This window comes from Alexandromys fortis, unplaced genomic scaffold (genome assembly GCF_014885135.2).
Source record: "Alexandromys fortis isolate MF-2015 unplaced genomic scaffold, M_Fortis_MF-2015_v1.1 scaffold_210, whole genome shotgun sequence".
Lineage (NCBI taxonomy): Eukaryota > Metazoa > Chordata > Mammalia > Rodentia > Cricetidae > Alexandromys > Alexandromys fortis.
The window spans coordinates 174,214-192,505 of NW_026068101.1; the positions used below are offsets into that span (position 1 = coordinate 174,214).

The 18,292-nt window shown below is 39.3% G+C and overlaps 1 protein-coding gene across 1 annotated transcript in view; it reads right to left on the minus strand.

The window, feature by feature from the left end:
• Positions 1-48: 48 nt before the first annotated feature.
• Positions 49-18,292, minus strand: part of Psme4 (proteasome activator subunit 4) — a 123,203-nt gene continuing 104,959 nt past the window's right edge. The window contains exons 42-47 of the mRNA XM_050123880.1: positions 16,115-16,243; positions 11,619-11,774; positions 5,776-5,938; positions 4,215-4,348; positions 2,708-2,846; positions 49-1,504 (exon numbers count right to left, since the gene is read on the minus strand). Coding sequence (XP_049979837.1) covers positions 2,712-2,846; positions 4,215-4,348; positions 5,776-5,938; positions 11,619-11,774; positions 16,115-16,243 — 717 coding nt within the window. The 3' untranslated portion in view covers positions 49-1,504; positions 2,708-2,711. The remainder of the gene's footprint in view (positions 1,505-2,707; positions 2,847-4,214; positions 4,349-5,775; positions 5,939-11,618; positions 11,775-16,114; positions 16,244-18,292) is intronic.

Below are 18,292 nucleotides of genomic sequence, written 5' to 3' on the forward strand. Positions count from 1 at the left end.
TGCTGCCTACAAAACTGTCTTCTCTTAATGAAGAAAAAAAGTCAGGCATTAAAAACAATCCTTTTTATTGGGATTTAAACTAGTTACACAATTGAAATAGTCAGTTAGGCACTACTCTATACAGGGATTATGCCTGTGTATGCTAACACTTCAATACTGTACCAAGACCACTGCTGTGTTGGGATGCTCAGCATGTAGACACTAAAAAATATACTGTAGTGCTCCTTTAAGGGTGTGTCACAAGATGACATTCGTCAGCTCTTCCTCCTACAACATACCTTGCACTTTATAAAGTTGTGACAGGGCAAACATGTTACCATTTAGAGATACACGCAAAAAAAGTACATAAAAATCCAGATATTCTAATATTAAATAAACTTAAATCCCACAGTTCAGCTTTTGTAACATGAGAAGATAAAATAATTTTAAAACGCACATCAAAAAATGGTATTCTGGAGGTACAAAGTGCCATAGTAAAAAGTTGTGTGTGAATCTTTACAAACCAGTCACATAATGGTTCGTGTTATCGGCTGCATCTGTACAAAGTCTTGCCAATGTTATCTCTATGGCTTATACAATCTTTTACATCTATGTAACACACTAAACAAGTCAAATACCAAGTCTTATTAGTTTCAATGATTCTGTAAGCAGGCAGGGTGAGGAGAGAAAAGGGGCGAGTGAGGAGGAAGGAGTGTGAGAGAGAGAAAGATTAAAAGAAAATTTCCATAAACACAGCAATAGTCCATTTATATGAAGTGCAACACATTTCAAGGTGAGGTGCAAAACAGTATTTGTGAGGACTAGGGCAAAAAGCAACCAGCCAAGGTGTTTATTGATGTTGTTCTTTATTTTTAAAATCACACATTGTATACACATACAAATCAGTTTAAAATTTATTCATCAAACCCCAGTTTTTCAGCAATTGGCTCTTATTCAGCACCAAAAACTCCAGTCTGTGGAGACACAGACACTGACTTCTGCAATGTGGTCAAACAATCTGTCAGGTCACAAGTTGATTCTGAGACTTGCCCCCTTTGATCCTTTTCTCTTCATGGCTCTCCAGACACAAGGCTGTCCAGACTTCAGATTCATGGCCCATGACCTACTACCAGTAAACCCAATTGCCTTTGAGGAAGAATTCAAAATAATTTGAAATGAATGAAATGACAGGACCGACATTACTACTGGTAAGTAGTCTCCATTCTAAGGGGAATTGTTTTGTTTTTTAACAAGCTTCTAGGCTGTTTGGTCATGATGCCATGATCATATTGAATTATTTCTAGTCTGAGACCTCAAAGAAAAAAAAGTGATCAGTATTCTGAGAACACTTCAAGACAAGTTTTGGGAAATCAAATGGCAGTTGAGAACCTGTGAGCGAAGAAGCCGCTAAAATGACGAGAGCTCAACTGAGGCTGAGTTGTGAGACCTGCAGAGAGCCAACCACAGATGGTACCTGAGGAGCTGGAATTTTTGATGAATTGAGCCCAAAATCAGGACTGGCCATCTGCATTAAGGAGAAAAAAAAATCTGTTAGGTAATAAAGCACTCAATTCTAAAATCCCACCACATAGATTTTCTTCATTTCCCCAACCCTTCTCTACACAAAGACTTGCTGGCTCCCTCCTTCCAGAGGGTAATAGCCCATTTTTGACTGTAGATGAGTTGTACACGTGAGTATTGTTTTTAATACCACCACTCTGGAAGGGGGAGAAGCAGAATGAGCTTGAGGCCACCTGATCAACATAATGAATTCTAGGATAGCCAGGGCTACAAAGACTCTTTTTAAAAATAAAAAGCAAAAACCAGACAAACAAAAAAGAACACAGATGATGGGCTAGAGCACTTGCACCTATCCCCAGTGATCACACTTACAACTGTCTGCACCTCAGTTCCCTCTCCTGACCCAATGAGCACAGCACGCACACGCTCACAGTAAATCCAGATGAAGAGTTTTCATGACTGGAGAGTGCAGAGCTCCCACTACAACCCAAATGTCTCACTCAGGAAGCAATCTGGACTATGGTTTATTTTCTTTCACCCTGACTATCTCAGGCTGCTAATGCAGCTTACTTGTTTTCTAACTGTCCTAAAGCAGACACATAAACTGCCTGTCTAAAAATGGAAACAAAATCCTGAAAAATTCTATGGGACTTATTTCTACTGACCACAGCAAAAGACACACTTACTTTGTTTATTGAGACAGAATATCAGTCTGTAACCCAGGGCTGGTTTTAAACTCTGAGATTAGTGGAATATAGAAACAAATACCCAGAATGGCTGCACAGGCAGGAGGGCTTCCAGTTCCAGAGAGGCACTGTCACAAGAATCAACCAACCAGCCCACCCAATAAAATCCCGAGGTTAAAGGCACAGGCCATCATTGTTTACCTCAGTTTTGGGAACTGAACCCAGGGTCTCATCTGTGCTAAATTTGGGCTCTGTCTCTGAACTGTCTATCTCCGCACCTCAGAAGCCATGTTCACAAGCAGTCAGTGCTGGCACACAACTGCAAAGCTAGTACCATGAAGCTAAGGTGGGGAACTCTCGATGCAAAGTTAGCCTGTCTACACAGCTATCCCTGTCTTAAAAAGTCAAAACAAACAAGTCTCTCCACTTTACCTAAGCAGTTACATCTAAAATGGCAGCAAGGTTTACAACCTTGTAGACACTCCTTCTCCGCCATCAACGGGATGGCACGTGTAACTCACCTCTCTATGCATAATAGCATGGTGACACAAGCAGGTCAGTGAGAACAAGCAGCTGGTCGTCAGTGAACTGCTGCTTGTGTTCTTGCCAGTTGTCATGGTGCGTCCTTCGGAAATTGGATAAGGTCTTCTTTACAGTCATCTGTAATGAACCCATGCACGTTTTAACCTCTAACAACCAGAGTTAAATGCTGGTTATCTTCAGCTACATTATAATCCACGTAGACCTCACCCCTCACACTGCAAATGCTACGATGTTAGGAAAGCAAGTCAATTTTCTGTCTCCAAACCACTAATCATCTGCAGAATTACTAGCTTCACATCGGGACAAGGCACTGCAATATACTTCCACATTTCAATACATACCGTACTTACAAAGTGACCTGCTTAGCTTAGGAGCATGGGTGCTCAAGACTATTTCTAGTTTAACATTAGCCTTCATTGAGATGAGAGACTTTCCAGATACAACATGCCAGAATAACAATAACATGAAACCTAACTTTGTAACTAATGCTAACAGTGCTCTTAATGTTGGTTTAGAAAGGATAAAAGCTACAGTAACTTTATTTTGTTATAGATGGGAAACATGTCTCTGCAAGGCTTTAATAATTACAGAGTAAATGTGACCCTATCAGAGACAGCAGTCTTTTTTTGTTTGTTTGTTTTGTTTTATGTTTCTTCAAGACAGGGTTTTCTCTGTGTAGCTGCAGAGGTCCTGGAACTAGCTCTATAGACCAGGCCGGCCTTGAACTCAGAGATCCACCTGCGCCTGTCTCCTGAGTGCTAGGATTAAAGACCCGCACTACCACTGCCCAGCTGAGGCAGTAGCTTTATAAAGCAGTACATTCAAAACGTGCAAGGAAATATTTATCAAGTGATACAAATAAACTAACAAGGAAGCATTATACTTTGGGATGTACATTATTTTGGTAAACTGTGGTGTGCTGTTCAGTTCACTAAGAAGCTGGATCTGGAAGTGGAATTGGCCCCAAGCATGTGTATGTTGTATTCTCTAAGGCCCCTTGTCTGGGAATTGTTTCGCGCCTTTAACTCTGTGGCAGGAGAGCAGCAAGTCAGCTCGAGAGTGAAGCCATGTTGGAGGACATCTAGAAGACAAACCACTCCCAGCAGAGGCTGCTATTGTTTATCCCAGATGTAAAAGCACCTGCAGTGGGAAAACTGGCAAGTTCAGCTCAACTGTGAACTCTAGCTACTGTCTCAAGGTAACTTTCTGCTGTTTTTGACCATTTATCTCTATCTGCTATTTGTTCTTTTACTTGGAGGCTTCACCAGAGGACCTACTCTGCTCTCCTGAGACTTTCTTTACTGGGAACTCCAGCTGTCTTAAAGGTGCTTCACCAGTTGATTTCTGCTAGAAGTGCTTACCCTCCAAACTCGGTGGTATTTGCTATTTATTCTTTTACTTTTGCTTACTGTGTACTTAAACTCACTCATACAAAACTGAAATTATAGCTATCACAGATCATTCTCTGGACCATACAGAACATACCTCAATAGGCTGGGGATCATTCAAATGTGCACTGAGATTCATAAGGAGCTGGGGCATCCAGGTGGGAACATCATAAGGGCTAGAAAGAACACATGCACCAAGTCCAAGCACACCAGCATGACGCCTGACCAACTCTGCAATGAAAAAAACATATACCTTTTATAGTGGAATCAATTTCACTCATGCTAGATGTGCTTTCAGTGCACCTATCTCCTCCATTTAATATCAATTTACAAGTACAAAAAAGCATGATTCCTGCGGCTGAACTAGAAATGGCAAGGATTTTAAAAACATTCTAGAGCTGTCCCCCAGTGATGGTGTAATTGTTTCTAGCCAGGAATGGGTCATATTGTTAAGAACCAACACAGCTACAATTTTCTTGATCAGCTCATTCATATTCTAAGTACAATTCCTGATCCTAAAATGATCTCCCAGATTGGGTAATATTTTCTCTGTGTGATTGTGCCCACACAAAATGCACCACCATGCTTGACAAATGCATTTCTTATAACAGAGCTGCAACACATGTCTACCTTAAGGAGTCTGTTCCTTCCTCAGTGGTGTGAGTCCAAATACCCATGTTCCCTGGTTCCTTTCTCACTTTCCCATCTCTTTAGCCCTGTACTTGTTTTCTGAGTCAAGGTCTTTCACTGAGACCCAGGGAGCTGCTTGTCTCCACTGTCCCAGTGCTGCAGTTATGGGACAGCACACCTGGCTTCTTATGTAGGTGCTGGGAATCAAACGCAGGGCCTTGGGCTTGCATGGCAAGAACTTTACTAACCATATTATCTTCCTAGCCTATCCCCATTTTTCATTTATATATGTATATATTCCTTTTGTGTGTATACTCACACTTATGTGTGCAAATCTGCACAAGCACACACCTGAGTGCCATGGTATGTAAGTGAGGTCATAGGAAACTTGTAGGACTATGTCTTGCCTTCCATCATAGATCCCAGAGATCAAATTCAAGTCCCAAGTATGGCGGCAAGTTTTTTTTTTTTTTAAGTGCACTAACACATAATCCCTAAATTCTGAACACAAGATAGTTTAAATCCTCCAAAATAACCAATGCACTTATACTTATTTTAGGTCAAGGTTAGAACTGTCTTATTAAAAAGTTGGGGCTGGAGAGATGGCTTAGTAGTTAAGACCACTGCCTGCTCCTCCAAAAGTCATGAGTTTAATTCCCAGCAAGCACATAGTGGCTCACAACCATCTGTAATAAAATCTGGTACCCTCTTGAGGAAGAGACATGGTCAGTAGTCCTATCAATTTAGACCATGAAACTCAATGTTCAACAGAACTGCTATATACGGCTGCCCATGCATGCTTCAGTATTGCCAGGACATAAATTAAAAATTATTAATTATATGCAATAGTGGACAAGTTCCTTTGTATATACAACTTTAGCCTCTTCATTCCAGGTCCTGTCTTCTTCATGCCAATTCCTAACAAGCAGGGACAATTATTCCTGCCAAGACCTGAGCACAAACAAGTACTTCAAATGTTTAAGAAAGTCTGCTTAATTCAACAAAGGTATGGGGATTTGTAATATTACCTGCAGAAGGAATGGTATCTCCCACAGAACCAGGGTCTCGCTTTCTTTTCTTGGGTAGTTTTGTTTTGCAAAGTTGCTCAAAATGAATCTGCATAGCACTGTCCATGGTAAGGAAGTTACACTGTAGCAGACCACTTAAGGTAGTAGCAGCCATTTCTCGAACCTGGAGAGATAATCATTTCTATTAGACTGAGATTTTGAGTCTGAGGTGATAAAGGACAGTGAAACGGAAAGGCTGAGTGGGGATCTTTCCTAGAATGTATGTAAAATTTACTTTTTCTTTCTGTTTCAAGACAGTCATCACCAGATTCCCCAGTTTTCTGTTACACATAAAATTTCTCCACAAATTAACACATAAACAAAATAATAAATACAAATGTTCAAAATGTTCTGCTCTATATTCTTTGAAAAGTTCTTTGTATTGTCATTTGGTTGCCCCTTTCCTATAAAGATTCCTATAAATATGGTACTGGGACTGAATTCGAAGGCTTCATTTAAGCCAAGCAAGTGCTCTACTACTGAGGTTTCTTTTTAATTTGTACTTTGAAACAAGTTCTCACTAAATTGTCCAGGCTGACCTTGTAGGAGTAGGGATTAAGTCTAGGCCCCTCCCTATGTCAGGACAGTATTCTACCAGTGACTTTCATCCCAAAGTCCTTTCGTTTTTAGGCAGATAGGATCTTGTTAAGTTGTCCAAGCTGATGCTCATGAACTTTCTTACCTTCTTTCCTCAACTATCAGAGTACCTGGGATTACAGGTGTGCAACACCACATCCAGCCAGAGAGTATTACTTCATTTAATTTTGATGAATTTTCACTGATTTAGGATAACCCAATTCGAAAGACTCGACAATTTTATGGTTGTCAACTCTCTTCAAAGAGTAATGCTGGGCAGTAGTCACACTAGCCAGCAGCAATATACATTGTGTTTTGTAGATGAAGAGAAGATATATTAAAAGTAAGCAAAGTTGACTTGTCTTTTGTTTGCATCTCTATGGTCATTATTTGTAGTCTGTTTTGTCTTTATGTGACTACAACTAGTCTACAAAAGTTTGATGATTTTTGTATGTAATAACATTTTTCTCTAGTCTGAAGCTTGACCATTTAAATGTAAGTTTCTAATATTGTTGTAGAGAAATTTGTCTGTTTTGAAGTCATCTGCTCTTGAAAAGTCATCTATGCATTAAGTTCCTACAAATAACCAACTGCGTATTTCAGTTTCACTAACTGAAGAGAGGACACTGCTTTACTCCATCTAGTGTGCAATGTTCCGACTGATTTCCTCCACGCTGCTAATAAATTACTCCAATATCTTCACGGAGTCACTCTTGTCCAGTGCTAAGGCCTACATTCAGGATATTCTTTGGCCAGGATTTGGTCAGAATTTACATGCCAATAATAGCTTTACAATGTGAGGAAAAAAGAATTTATTTCATTTTATTAGTCAAAAACACATTATCTCCTCACACAATCTTTTTTCTTTAAATTTGTAAATTTTCTTTATTTGAAGATACCACCAAAACATGACAGACAGTTTAAACAAATGTCATGGTCTAATTATTACATGTTCTAAAATTTACTCTGTGTGTGTGTGTGTGTGTGTGTGTGTGTGTGTGTGAGAGAGAGAGAGAGAGAGAGAGAGAGAGAGAGAGAGAGAGAGAGAGAGAGAATGAATGCTTATGTATATGGACACCTGAGAATGTCTGGTTTCCTGCTCTATCACTCCTTTGAGATTGTGAGTCTCTTACTGAACCTGGAAGTAGGCTGGTGACCATCAAATCCCAGTGATCTTCATGTCTTTGCCCTGAAGTTTCAGGTGTGTGAGACTACATGCCTGCCTTATTATGTAGGTGGCTAGGGATTTGAATTCAGACCTTCATGCCTGGTGCCCACTAAATGGTCTTATTCCACTGAGTCATCTTCCTAGCCACAGTTATGTTTATTTATGAGCTATGGGAGAAAACAGAATCATATTCTAAGAAACATTCTTGAAGATAGGAAGTTTAATTAAAAGCAAAACAAAACATTTCTATGTGTGGGCACATGTGTAGTGGCCAGAAGGCAATGTTCAGAAGTCAATTATTTCCTACATGTGGGTTCCAGGATTAGACGCAAGATGTCAGGCTTGGCAGTAAGTTTCTTTATCTGCTAAGTCATCTTCCCAGCCCACAACAATATTTATTTATTATTATTATTATTATTATTACTTTTTTAGAGAGACAGGGTCTTACTATGTACTCCTGGTTGACCTTGAATTTACAGAGCTCTGCCTCCTAAGTACTGGAATTTAAAGGCATATATCATCATTTTAGTAATGTCTAGTTCATAGACCTTAACTTGTAGGTGTCAGTTCATGACAGATTGACCTGGTTGTTTTGGGCCTATGATAGGAATGTGTACCTTGTGTCCAGAAAGCGGGAAAGTAGGAAAGAGACTCCCTACTGCCCACCCTGAGACCACGTGTTCAAAGACTTAGGCACTACCACTTCCTGGTAGCACCACACTGGAGAATCAGCCTCTATCTAAACACAGATAAGCCTTCCTCTCTGTGTGCTGCTATGTTTTATGCTCTAAAACTGTGGCTTGGAGATGCTATTTTTGAGATTTCCACTTTTCATTTTCATTCCATTAGGTTAGTTTCTAAGAAGCGCCAGAACTAAAATATTTTCACTGAGTTTGTTATAAGCACTCTGTATGTGCTCTACAGTCTGGATGATGTTTGCTTGCTGAACACAGGAAAGCTGCACAGGTTTATTGGAAAATAGATAAACCATCATTCCCACTTAGCCTATATATAAATCTCTGCTTAGAGATAGATACACAAAGTTCTCCACTACAAACAAGTTTTTAAAGTCTGTAAAATAAGTAATATTTTTATAAAAAAATTTGTATTTTTCTTTTTCAGGGTCAATTAGATTTTATTCTATACTTATTGCAGCATGTTTTCTTATATAGATCTAATTGAGTTGAAGATTATCTTTTGATACAAAATATGACTAAAACGGACCACTGAGCAGATAGACATCCAGAGAAGAAGAGAGAACTTGCCTAGAAAAAAAAAATTACAGAGAAAAGGAATAATCTGGCCAAATAGTAGAATTACTTTCTACAGGGTAAAGTCTCTTTATTTCTCAACTCATTTGAGTCCCGACTCAACTAAAAACTAAACTTGACTTCTCTAAACCCAAGCCATGTTGTTAAAAGAAAAATTCAGAGTCTCTCTCATATTAGAAGAATCACCTGATATGGGACAGAAGAAAACCAAAATTTAGGGACCATTGTCACAAATCTATTTCCCCTCATACTTATTTTGACTCTTTAGAACCTTTCTTTAGGTATAATACTATCTTTAAAATTTAAGTTTTAAAATTTTAAGTTTTCCACAATGAACAATAAATTTTCCTAACAGTGATATCTGAAGTCTCCAAAAAGATGATAGAGCCCCGCAATAATGAGTCTACCTGAATCATAATAATGCCACTGAGTGGATTAACAACACTCAGAGCTCAGCTTTGGACTACAAACTGCTCAGGACAATTGCAAGGTGGCTGGCTGAGATGGCCTACCTTATTGCACCACTCTAGCCATACAGAACTTCAGATGAGGTTTACCGCTTACTCACAGACTGGCTACAAATGTTGCAGCAAGCCCTTCTAAGACTTAACCATTGGTTTAGTTTTCACAGGTTCTCACAGAGATACTGTTGCCCCAGACAGCACTTGCTTTCCCAATAGGTAGAGTGGATGGTTTTGGTTCTTCTCAGGGTTATGGATAATTGTCACCTATAGGGGGGTTGGTACTAAGCTGTTAGAGGGTTGGGAGCAGAACTTTAGATATTAGACTCAGGGATCTCATTTGAAATAGAAAATAGGAGGATAGATAAGATAGGATAATAAGTAGATTATTAAATCTACTTGTAAACTAAAAAAGCAACTATCAGTTTTAAATAATTTACACAGGTATGGATTCTTGTATATTGATAGAAATTCAAAATTATTTTTGCTATATTGTATATATGTTCCTACTTCTGTTTAAGATACTTTTGTATCTTAAATGTAAAATTATTTTTGTTATACTGATAAATGTTTCTATTTCCGTATAGGATATTTTTGTACATTGATGCAAATTAAGGTTATTTTTGTCATACTGTATTATACATTTCTACTCCAGTTAAAATATTTTTGTATACTGTCTTGAGGTTATTGTCCTTATACTGTATACATCTGTTTCTATTTTTGCATAAGGTATTACCACTACAGGTTGTTTATTTTTATACGTGAAACCTTGGTCTTTAAGATGTATAGGTTAATAAGAATTACAGCTGGACCCACAATGGCAGCAGCTTAGTTCTGTCCTGTGAGTGTAGTACTTTGATTCTGATTTGTCTGATAATAAACTGTACACGACCCCACTTGGATTTCTTCTTCATTATCTCTGTATCAAACAGGGATAATGGCAGAGGTCACATTTTAAGTCTACTGGACAATAGTATGATCTGTGCTCTTCAGTGTGCCTTCATGTACATTATTACTAGTGCTTGAACATCTCCTACGTTTTGGTGTGGGAAGGCACTCAGCTACCAAAAAAGAAACAAACACCAACCCAGTTACAAAACCTTTGAACTACAATTTGTCCTTCCTGGAAGATATGCTGGGGCAACAGTGGCACAGAACTTGTGAGAATAATCAACCAATATCTGATTTAACTTAAGACCCACTCTACAAGATGGAACTGATACTTGACAGTGCTTAGGTGACCAAGAACCAGAGACCTAGGGTAAAACCAAACACTACCGGTCTCAAAACCAAACCAAAACAAAAACCAAACAAACAAAACTAACAAAAATACATCAATAAAATGACCCCTAACGGCATTCTGCTATACTCATAAATCAATGCCTTATTTAGTTATCATCAGAGAAGCTTCCCTCTGCAGCAGACAGGAACAAATGCAGGGACCCACAGTCAGACATGTGGAGAGTGTATCCTTGGAACATACAGCTCTAAATGGGAGGTCTCCATCAAATCCATGCACCAGAGCTGAGGGAACTCCACAGAGGAGGAAGCACAAAGAGTGAAAGAGTCAGAGGAATGGAGGACCTCAGGAAAAAAAGGTCCTCTTAATCAACTAAGCAAGGCTCTTACAAATTCACAGAGACTGACCAAGCAAACACAGGGCAAACAAGAATCTGCACCAGGTCCTGTGCATACACTAAACCCATTAGCCTAGTATTTTTATGGGACTCCTGAGAGTGTGAACAAGTAGGTCTCTGATTCTGGGTCTGCTCTTGGGACTGATTTCTTTCCGTTGATTCGTCTTGTCCAACCTTGATGTGATGGTTTTTGTTATATCTTATTCCATTTTATTTTGTCATGTTTATTCTTTATATCTTCTAGAAAAAGCCTGCTCTTTTCTAATGAGACAAAAAGAAGTGGATCTGGAGGAGAGGTGGGGAGGAACTGGAATGAGTACAGGGAAGGGAAGCTATAATCAGGACATATTGAATGAGAAAATAATCTATTTTCAATAAAAGGAAAAAAGAAATAGAAAAAAAGAGCAATTACAACCCCTCATTTCATACACAAGAAAATGCAGGAAATATGTCAATCAACTGAAAGAAGACATAGAGAAATCACACAGTAGTTTTTAATCTGTATTACAGGAAATCATGACTACTCACAGATTGCTATATTAAAATTAAAGTTAAATAACATTTATTTAAACAAATCCTATGAATTGCACTCTTTGGTCAAGGCTGGTTATGAACTTATGAAAATACTAATGCCTTAGTTTCATAATCATAAAAGTTAAATAAATTTCCATTTTTTTAACATAAAGTTTACCTCTAACTGTTCATCCTCCAAAAGACATATAATCAGCCATCTGATGTCTTTGACTGCATCCTCATTGTTTAGGAAAATAAAGAGATTATAAAATACCATGGTCTGGAGGTAGGTCAGCACTGTATATCTTGCATGCCAAGAACTGCTTCTTGCTGTCTGTGAATGAGAAATGAGTATATATAACATTACATACAAGTAATAAAATATTTTAAATTGATTTCTGATTTCACAGGTATAGTTGAAATTAATCTTCCATTCCCTTCTAAGCAAAGAGTAGTACGGTCAAGTTACCAAGGCAATTAGTTATTCAAAATGTCTTGACTGTTCAATGGTGGGAAAGTAAGAACTGAAAAAAGTCAAAAATACTCTCTTGGTAGAGAAGTATTCATAATTAAGACAATTAACTTATCCAAGTTCTACATATTACTCTACATTCAAGAGCAGCAGGTAAGGCCTGAGAAGCAAATAAGAGTATGAACGACTAGTGTCAGGTAAGGGGTCCATCTCATAGAGTGAGACTTAAATCCAAGCAAAAGTAGTTTGTTACTCTCATAACATTTGTGCCACTATTGCACTAGTATATCTTGCAAGCAAGTTGATATTGTAAGTTGCAGCATTTGTTGTCGGGTGATATTGATGACAACTTTCCTCCTCATGTAGCATGCAGGGTACCTTCCAATATTATGAACACTAGTCAGGAGAGTTGAAACTGCTAGTTGGGAAACAGCTCTATTTCTCAATTTTGCTGATAAAAAGTAAGTGGTCTTTTCAGCAAAAGGCCCTTCTCATCAGGTTGTAGAGATGAACCAACAATTTTGGCAACAGCTTGTGATGTTTTGGGGGAAGGTATATATGAAACCTCTTGGACTAACAACTCATAAGCTATATGTCCCATTCTAGGCATTGGAGGTTTTAACTGGTTGCACATTTAGTTGGAGGAATGTCTCCTCCAACATACAGAGACACCATTTAAATCACTTACATATGTATAGACATTTAAAAAAGCTTCTGGCAGTAAGTTTCCATATGTCCCTAAGAGGGACACACATGGAGGGCACCAGGAAAGGGAAATAGCTAAGATTTCCTGGGTAAAGTAGGAAGAGGAGTAGAAGGGAGGGGTGGGGGATGGGAACACGAGGCTTCCAAATGCCAAGTTGTGCAAGGAATGAAGAGACATCTTGACAGAGGGAGCCATTATGGGGTTAGGGAGAAACCAGCTGCCAGGAAAATGCCTAGGAATCCACAAGGATGACTCCAACTAAGATTCCTAGCATAGTGGAGAGGGTGCTTGAACTGGCCTTTCACTGTAATCAGATTAGTGACTACCATAACTGTCATCATAGAACCTACATTCGGTAACTGATGAAAGCGGATGCAGTTGACCCATAGCCAAGCACTGGGCTAAGCTCCTGGAGAGGATGAAGGACCATATGAGAAGGGGAGGTAAAGATCATGATGGGGGAAAACCAGAACTAACAGCTGGGGAACCTGCTTGGGACTGAACTAGGCCCTCTGAATGTGGATGATAGTTATATGGCTTGATCTGTTGGGGAGGGGGTCCTTGGCAGTGGAAACAGGACTTATCCTGGGTGCATAAACTGGCTTTTTGGAGCCCATTCCCTATGATGGGATACCTTGCTCAGCCTTGATACAGGGTGGGGGGTTGGTCCTGCTTCAACTTGGTATGCCAGATTTTGTTGACTCCCCAAGGGAGGCCTTACCTCCTCTGAGGAGTGGATGTCAAGTAGATTGGGGGTGGGGGACAGGAGAAGGGGAGGGAAGGGGAACTGAGTGAGTCTAGCATGTAAAATTAAATACTGTTGTAACAACATGCACAGGAACTGCACATGTTCAAAGCAGACAATATCCCAGCACTAAGGAGGAGAAGACACACAGTCTCACCCCTAATCAAACTGCAAAAGCTATTTGCAGTTGATGCCTGCTAAGAAAATTAGCTTTCCGTAATAGTGTCAGAAGTAGTTGGTCAACACAAACTAGATACCATGGGTTTTTTGTAGGCTTTTATTTAATTTTTGTTTTGATATTTTTTATCTTATTATTCTGTTTGTTATGATACTTGGTTTTGTTTTGAGAGGGACGGTCATGAAGTTGGGTGTGAAAGATATGGGGGAGTCTGGGGAAGAAAGCGAAAAATATGAAGCATCTAAAAACAATACATGGCTAGCCCTGAGCATATTCATACTTATTTTAGCACACATATACACAAGATCACGAATTTGAAAGAGAGCAAGGCGAGGCAAATGGGAGAGAGTTGTTGAAGAAAAGAGGAAAGTGATATTATTTCAAAAGAATAAAATGTTTTTTTTTTTAAAACTAGCTAGCTTTAGTATTTACCACAGGATGGAATAGATCTTTTAGCATTTTAACAGTGAGGATGATGACACTTGAAGTCACATTTATTGTTTTTTTTTTAATTTTTATTTATTTATTAAAGATTACTGACTCTTCCCTGCCACCGCCTCCCATTTCCCTCCTCCTCCCCCAGTCAAGTCCCCCTCCCTCGTTAGCCCAAAGAGCAATCAGGGTTCCCTGCCCTGTGGGAAGTCCAAAGACCACCCACCTCCATCCAGGTCTAGTAAGGTGAGCATCCAAACTGCCTAGGCTCCCACAAAGCCAGTACGTGCAGTAGGATCAAAAACCCATTGCCATTGTTCTTGAGGTCTCAGTAGTCCTCATTGTCTGCTATGTTCAGTGAGTCCGGTTTTATCCCAGGCTTTTTCAGACCCGGGCCAGCTGGCCTTGGTGAGTTCCTGATAGAACATCCCCATTGTCTCAGTGTCTGGGTGCACCCTCAAGGACATTGAGCCTATAATTAGTGATCCTAGAGAAGCTAAATAAGGAGAACCCAAAGAAAAACATATAGGGTTCCTCCTGAATATTAACCTTCATCAGGCGATGAAAGGAGACAGAGACAGAGACCCACATACGATCACCGACAGAAATCTCAGGTCCAAATTAGGAGCAGAAGGAGAGAGAGCACGAACAAGGAACTCAGGACCACATTTATTGTTTTATTCCTTGTCATGGAATAAATTCAAAAGGTACTTAAGAAATATTTGAATAAGAGTGAGATTGAGAGAGAAAGGAAAGGAGGGAGAAAAGAAATGACAGCAAAAATGAAGGTGAAGGAGAAAAGGAGGCAGCAGACAGGTGAAGTATTAGAGAGACACTGACATCAGCTGGAAAAACAGTCCCAACTTTGAGGAAACTGAAGGTAAGATTAAATGAGTCTCTGTAAGTTATACAAGTGAGGACTGTAAGAGAATCTGAATTCAGGTCTGTCTGCCTCCAAACTGAAGATCTGCAGAATCAGCTGCAGAGCAGACAGGTCCAGAAGGAGATATGCATGTGGATGTGCAGACAGACAGCGCTGCCTTTCTACTGACCTGCATCACACAAAAAATTTTCAGTGCCCATTCCCCAGAGGAAGAAGTATATTTTCCATTGGTTTCTATCTAATTTCTTAAGGAATACTAGTAGGTTTTGTATTTATTCTATAGTACCCATACAATTACTAGTCTCTCACATGGAAACAAGGTAGAAATAAGAATCTGTGGCCAGGGGGCTGGAGAGATGGCTCAGAGGTTAAGAGCACTGGCTGCTCTTCCAGAGGTCCTGAGTTCAATTCCCAGCAACCACATGGTGGCTCACAACCATCTGTAATGAGATCTGGTGCCCTCTTCTGGCCTGCAAGTATACATGCAAGCAGAACACTGTATATGCAATAAATAAAGATTTATTTAAAAAAAAAAAAAAAGAATCTGTGGCCAGTCATCATTGTTTGCAAACAAATTCTACTAAAAACAAAAAAAAAAAACAAAAACAAAAACAAAACAAAACAACAACAACAACAAAAACACTACTAAATCCCATGTCCCTAAAATTTTAGATTGTTGGAAAATATTTTTCAGTGAAAACTGAAAGTACACCTCCCTTTACATAATGTGTATGACAGGGCCACTGCTGTGTTACTGTACTGAAGTGCAGTCAGAGTAACTGAATCACTGGGTCCATCACAGACCAGAAATGAAAATGGCCAAAGAGAATGAGAACCCCTTCCATTATCGACACTTTGTATTAATTTATTTTATTACTTATTACATCTTGAACATACCCAAATTAAAAGAAGTTGGCAGCTGAGTCAAATATAAATCAAGGCTTGTTTTTGGTCGATACAAAAATTTAAAAACAAAAAAACCCTTGAAACAAACATCAGAGACCAGGTGTAACACACATTTAATCCCCAGTACTTGGGAGGCAGAGGCAGGTGGCTGTTTGTGAGTCACAGGCCAGCTTGATCTACTTGGTGAATTCCAAGCCAGTTAGGGCTACCTAGTAAGACTCTATCTCAAAAGACAAAAAAGCCCAAACAGCCACAAAAATCAGGTATTGTGTATTTTCAGCCCATTGTGAAACCTTCATAATGGCAAAACAATGCTAGACAGAGGATGTACATATTCTACCTATATACTTACTTGGTTTAGCACCTGAAGTACCAAAGGCACTTGATGAGGGTAGAGTAACCCCTGAGACATCAGTGACAAACAAAGCTTTGCATCTCTTTTCAGTTCATCATAGCTATTGTCATTTTCCACCGGGGCGATCTCGAGAACAAAACAAATGCAACAGTGAGTGACCATCAGTAAGTGCAGGCATCCCAGCACCCACAAGGATGAGGCGAGAAAATGGCAAGTCCAGGGCCAGTCAGAGCTGCATAGTCAATCTGAGGCCAAACATCTATGAAAATTGTAAACATACACAAAAACACAAAAAAACCTTACAAACCAATCACTTCTTAAATAACACCTAATTCAGATAACCTTGTTTCATTTTTGCTTCTTGCTGCCCCCTTTTATCAACTAAATTACCTCAAGCAAGCCCCGTATGTTATCTTTTTAAAAAATCTAGAATGGTATCACCACACTTGAAACATCACTACAATACAAAATACTCAGCAGTGGTCAGACTTAAGTCCTAGAGCTCAGGAGGAGCAGTAGAGCAAGTGGACGGAGGGGAGGGCCTTGGACTTCCCACAGGGCAGGGCACCCTGACTGCTCTGAGGACTGGAGAGGGGGGAGAGTGGGAGTGGGGAGAGGGAAATGGGAGGAGGTGGAAATTTTTAATAAATAAATTTTTTTTTTAAAAAAAGTAGGTTAATCGCTGTGAATCTGAGGAAGTCTGGTCTACAGTGTGAGTTGCAGGTCAACCAGGGGTACAGGATAAGACACCGTCTCAAATAAAATGAAGCAAAACAACCATAAAAAAACTCCTTAGTGTTCAAACCTCCCCCACTGTAGCACTGACACGTTGTTACAACAGGTTTTCTGAATCACTCAACATCATAATAACATGATGCATTAGTAGCTTTGTTTCTAAATCTGAAAATTCCTTGTTGGCCGGTTTTTCACATTTGGAGGGAGAAACTGAGGTTTTTGTTTAGTAATTTCCTCAGTCATGGCCTCCCCTGACTGTATCCATGTGATGTGTCTTGGTTTCAGTACATCCTGTACTCTGGCCATTGGATCTAGGTTTCATTTTATTGACATGTGTGATACTGGGCAAAACATAAGAATTGCTATGTGTTTCCTTCACTGTAGTTTTTCCTTATGCAATAATTCACCATAAAAAAAGAAGTCTGCAGTATGGTCGTATTCTCTTTCATAATTTTCTTCACTAGTATGCTACCTAGAATACTTTATATATGAAAAAGCTTTCCCTTGTTAAGAATAGTTGAGTTCCTTCCTATACTGCAATGGTGAATAATTATCTTCTTGGAGGTACTTTTATCATTATAAACCCAGCAACTTCTACAAATCTGATAGCTTTGTATGACTCAAGATGGTACTCATTTCTTCAATTCAAACTGGTGTCTGGGTTTCAGATATGATATACCAAGATAAGCTAGTTTATCTTAGATGTTTCTTATTTCTTCAAGAAGCCCCAATTTTCATTGGAAATGTTCCCGAGAAACCACAGTCTGGATACAAGGAATATTGTTCCATTCTATGAGGGTTTCTTCCTAACCTTTTAAGGTGGAGAAAGTTATAAAATAAAGACAGAAAGGGACAGGCAAAAAAGCTTATACTGGTTATGATCTATTTGAATTTATAGTTGCTAATATTGTTTTAAAGTTTGAAAATTATTTATGCAGGCTGTGGAGGTCAGAGGATAAATTTTTGCAGGAGCTGATTCTCTTTTTCTACTATCTGAGTCCTGGGTTTTGAATGCAGTTCATTAAGCTGGGTACCGAGGCATTTTACAAGTCCCATTACTTAAATCTTTAAATGATAACATTTATAAAGAGGGGCTGAAGATATGGCTCTGCAGCTACGCGCACTTGCTGCTCCTGCAGAGGACCCAGGTTTTCTTTCCAGTACCCACAGGACTCAAGTTCCAGGGCATCCAACCCCTTTTATTCTGGCCTTTGTGGGCACATGTCATGCATGCAGACATTCAAGTAAAACACACACACACACACACACACACACACACACACACACACACACACACTAATTCTTTTAAAAAATCTGTAGAGATTGAGAACAAATAAGTGTGTGTATAAAATGGGTATAGTTAGGACTGCCATAGTAATAAAATAGTTGTTTTTGTTGCAGTGTATAAGACACGAATCTATACAGGTGGTAAAACGACGA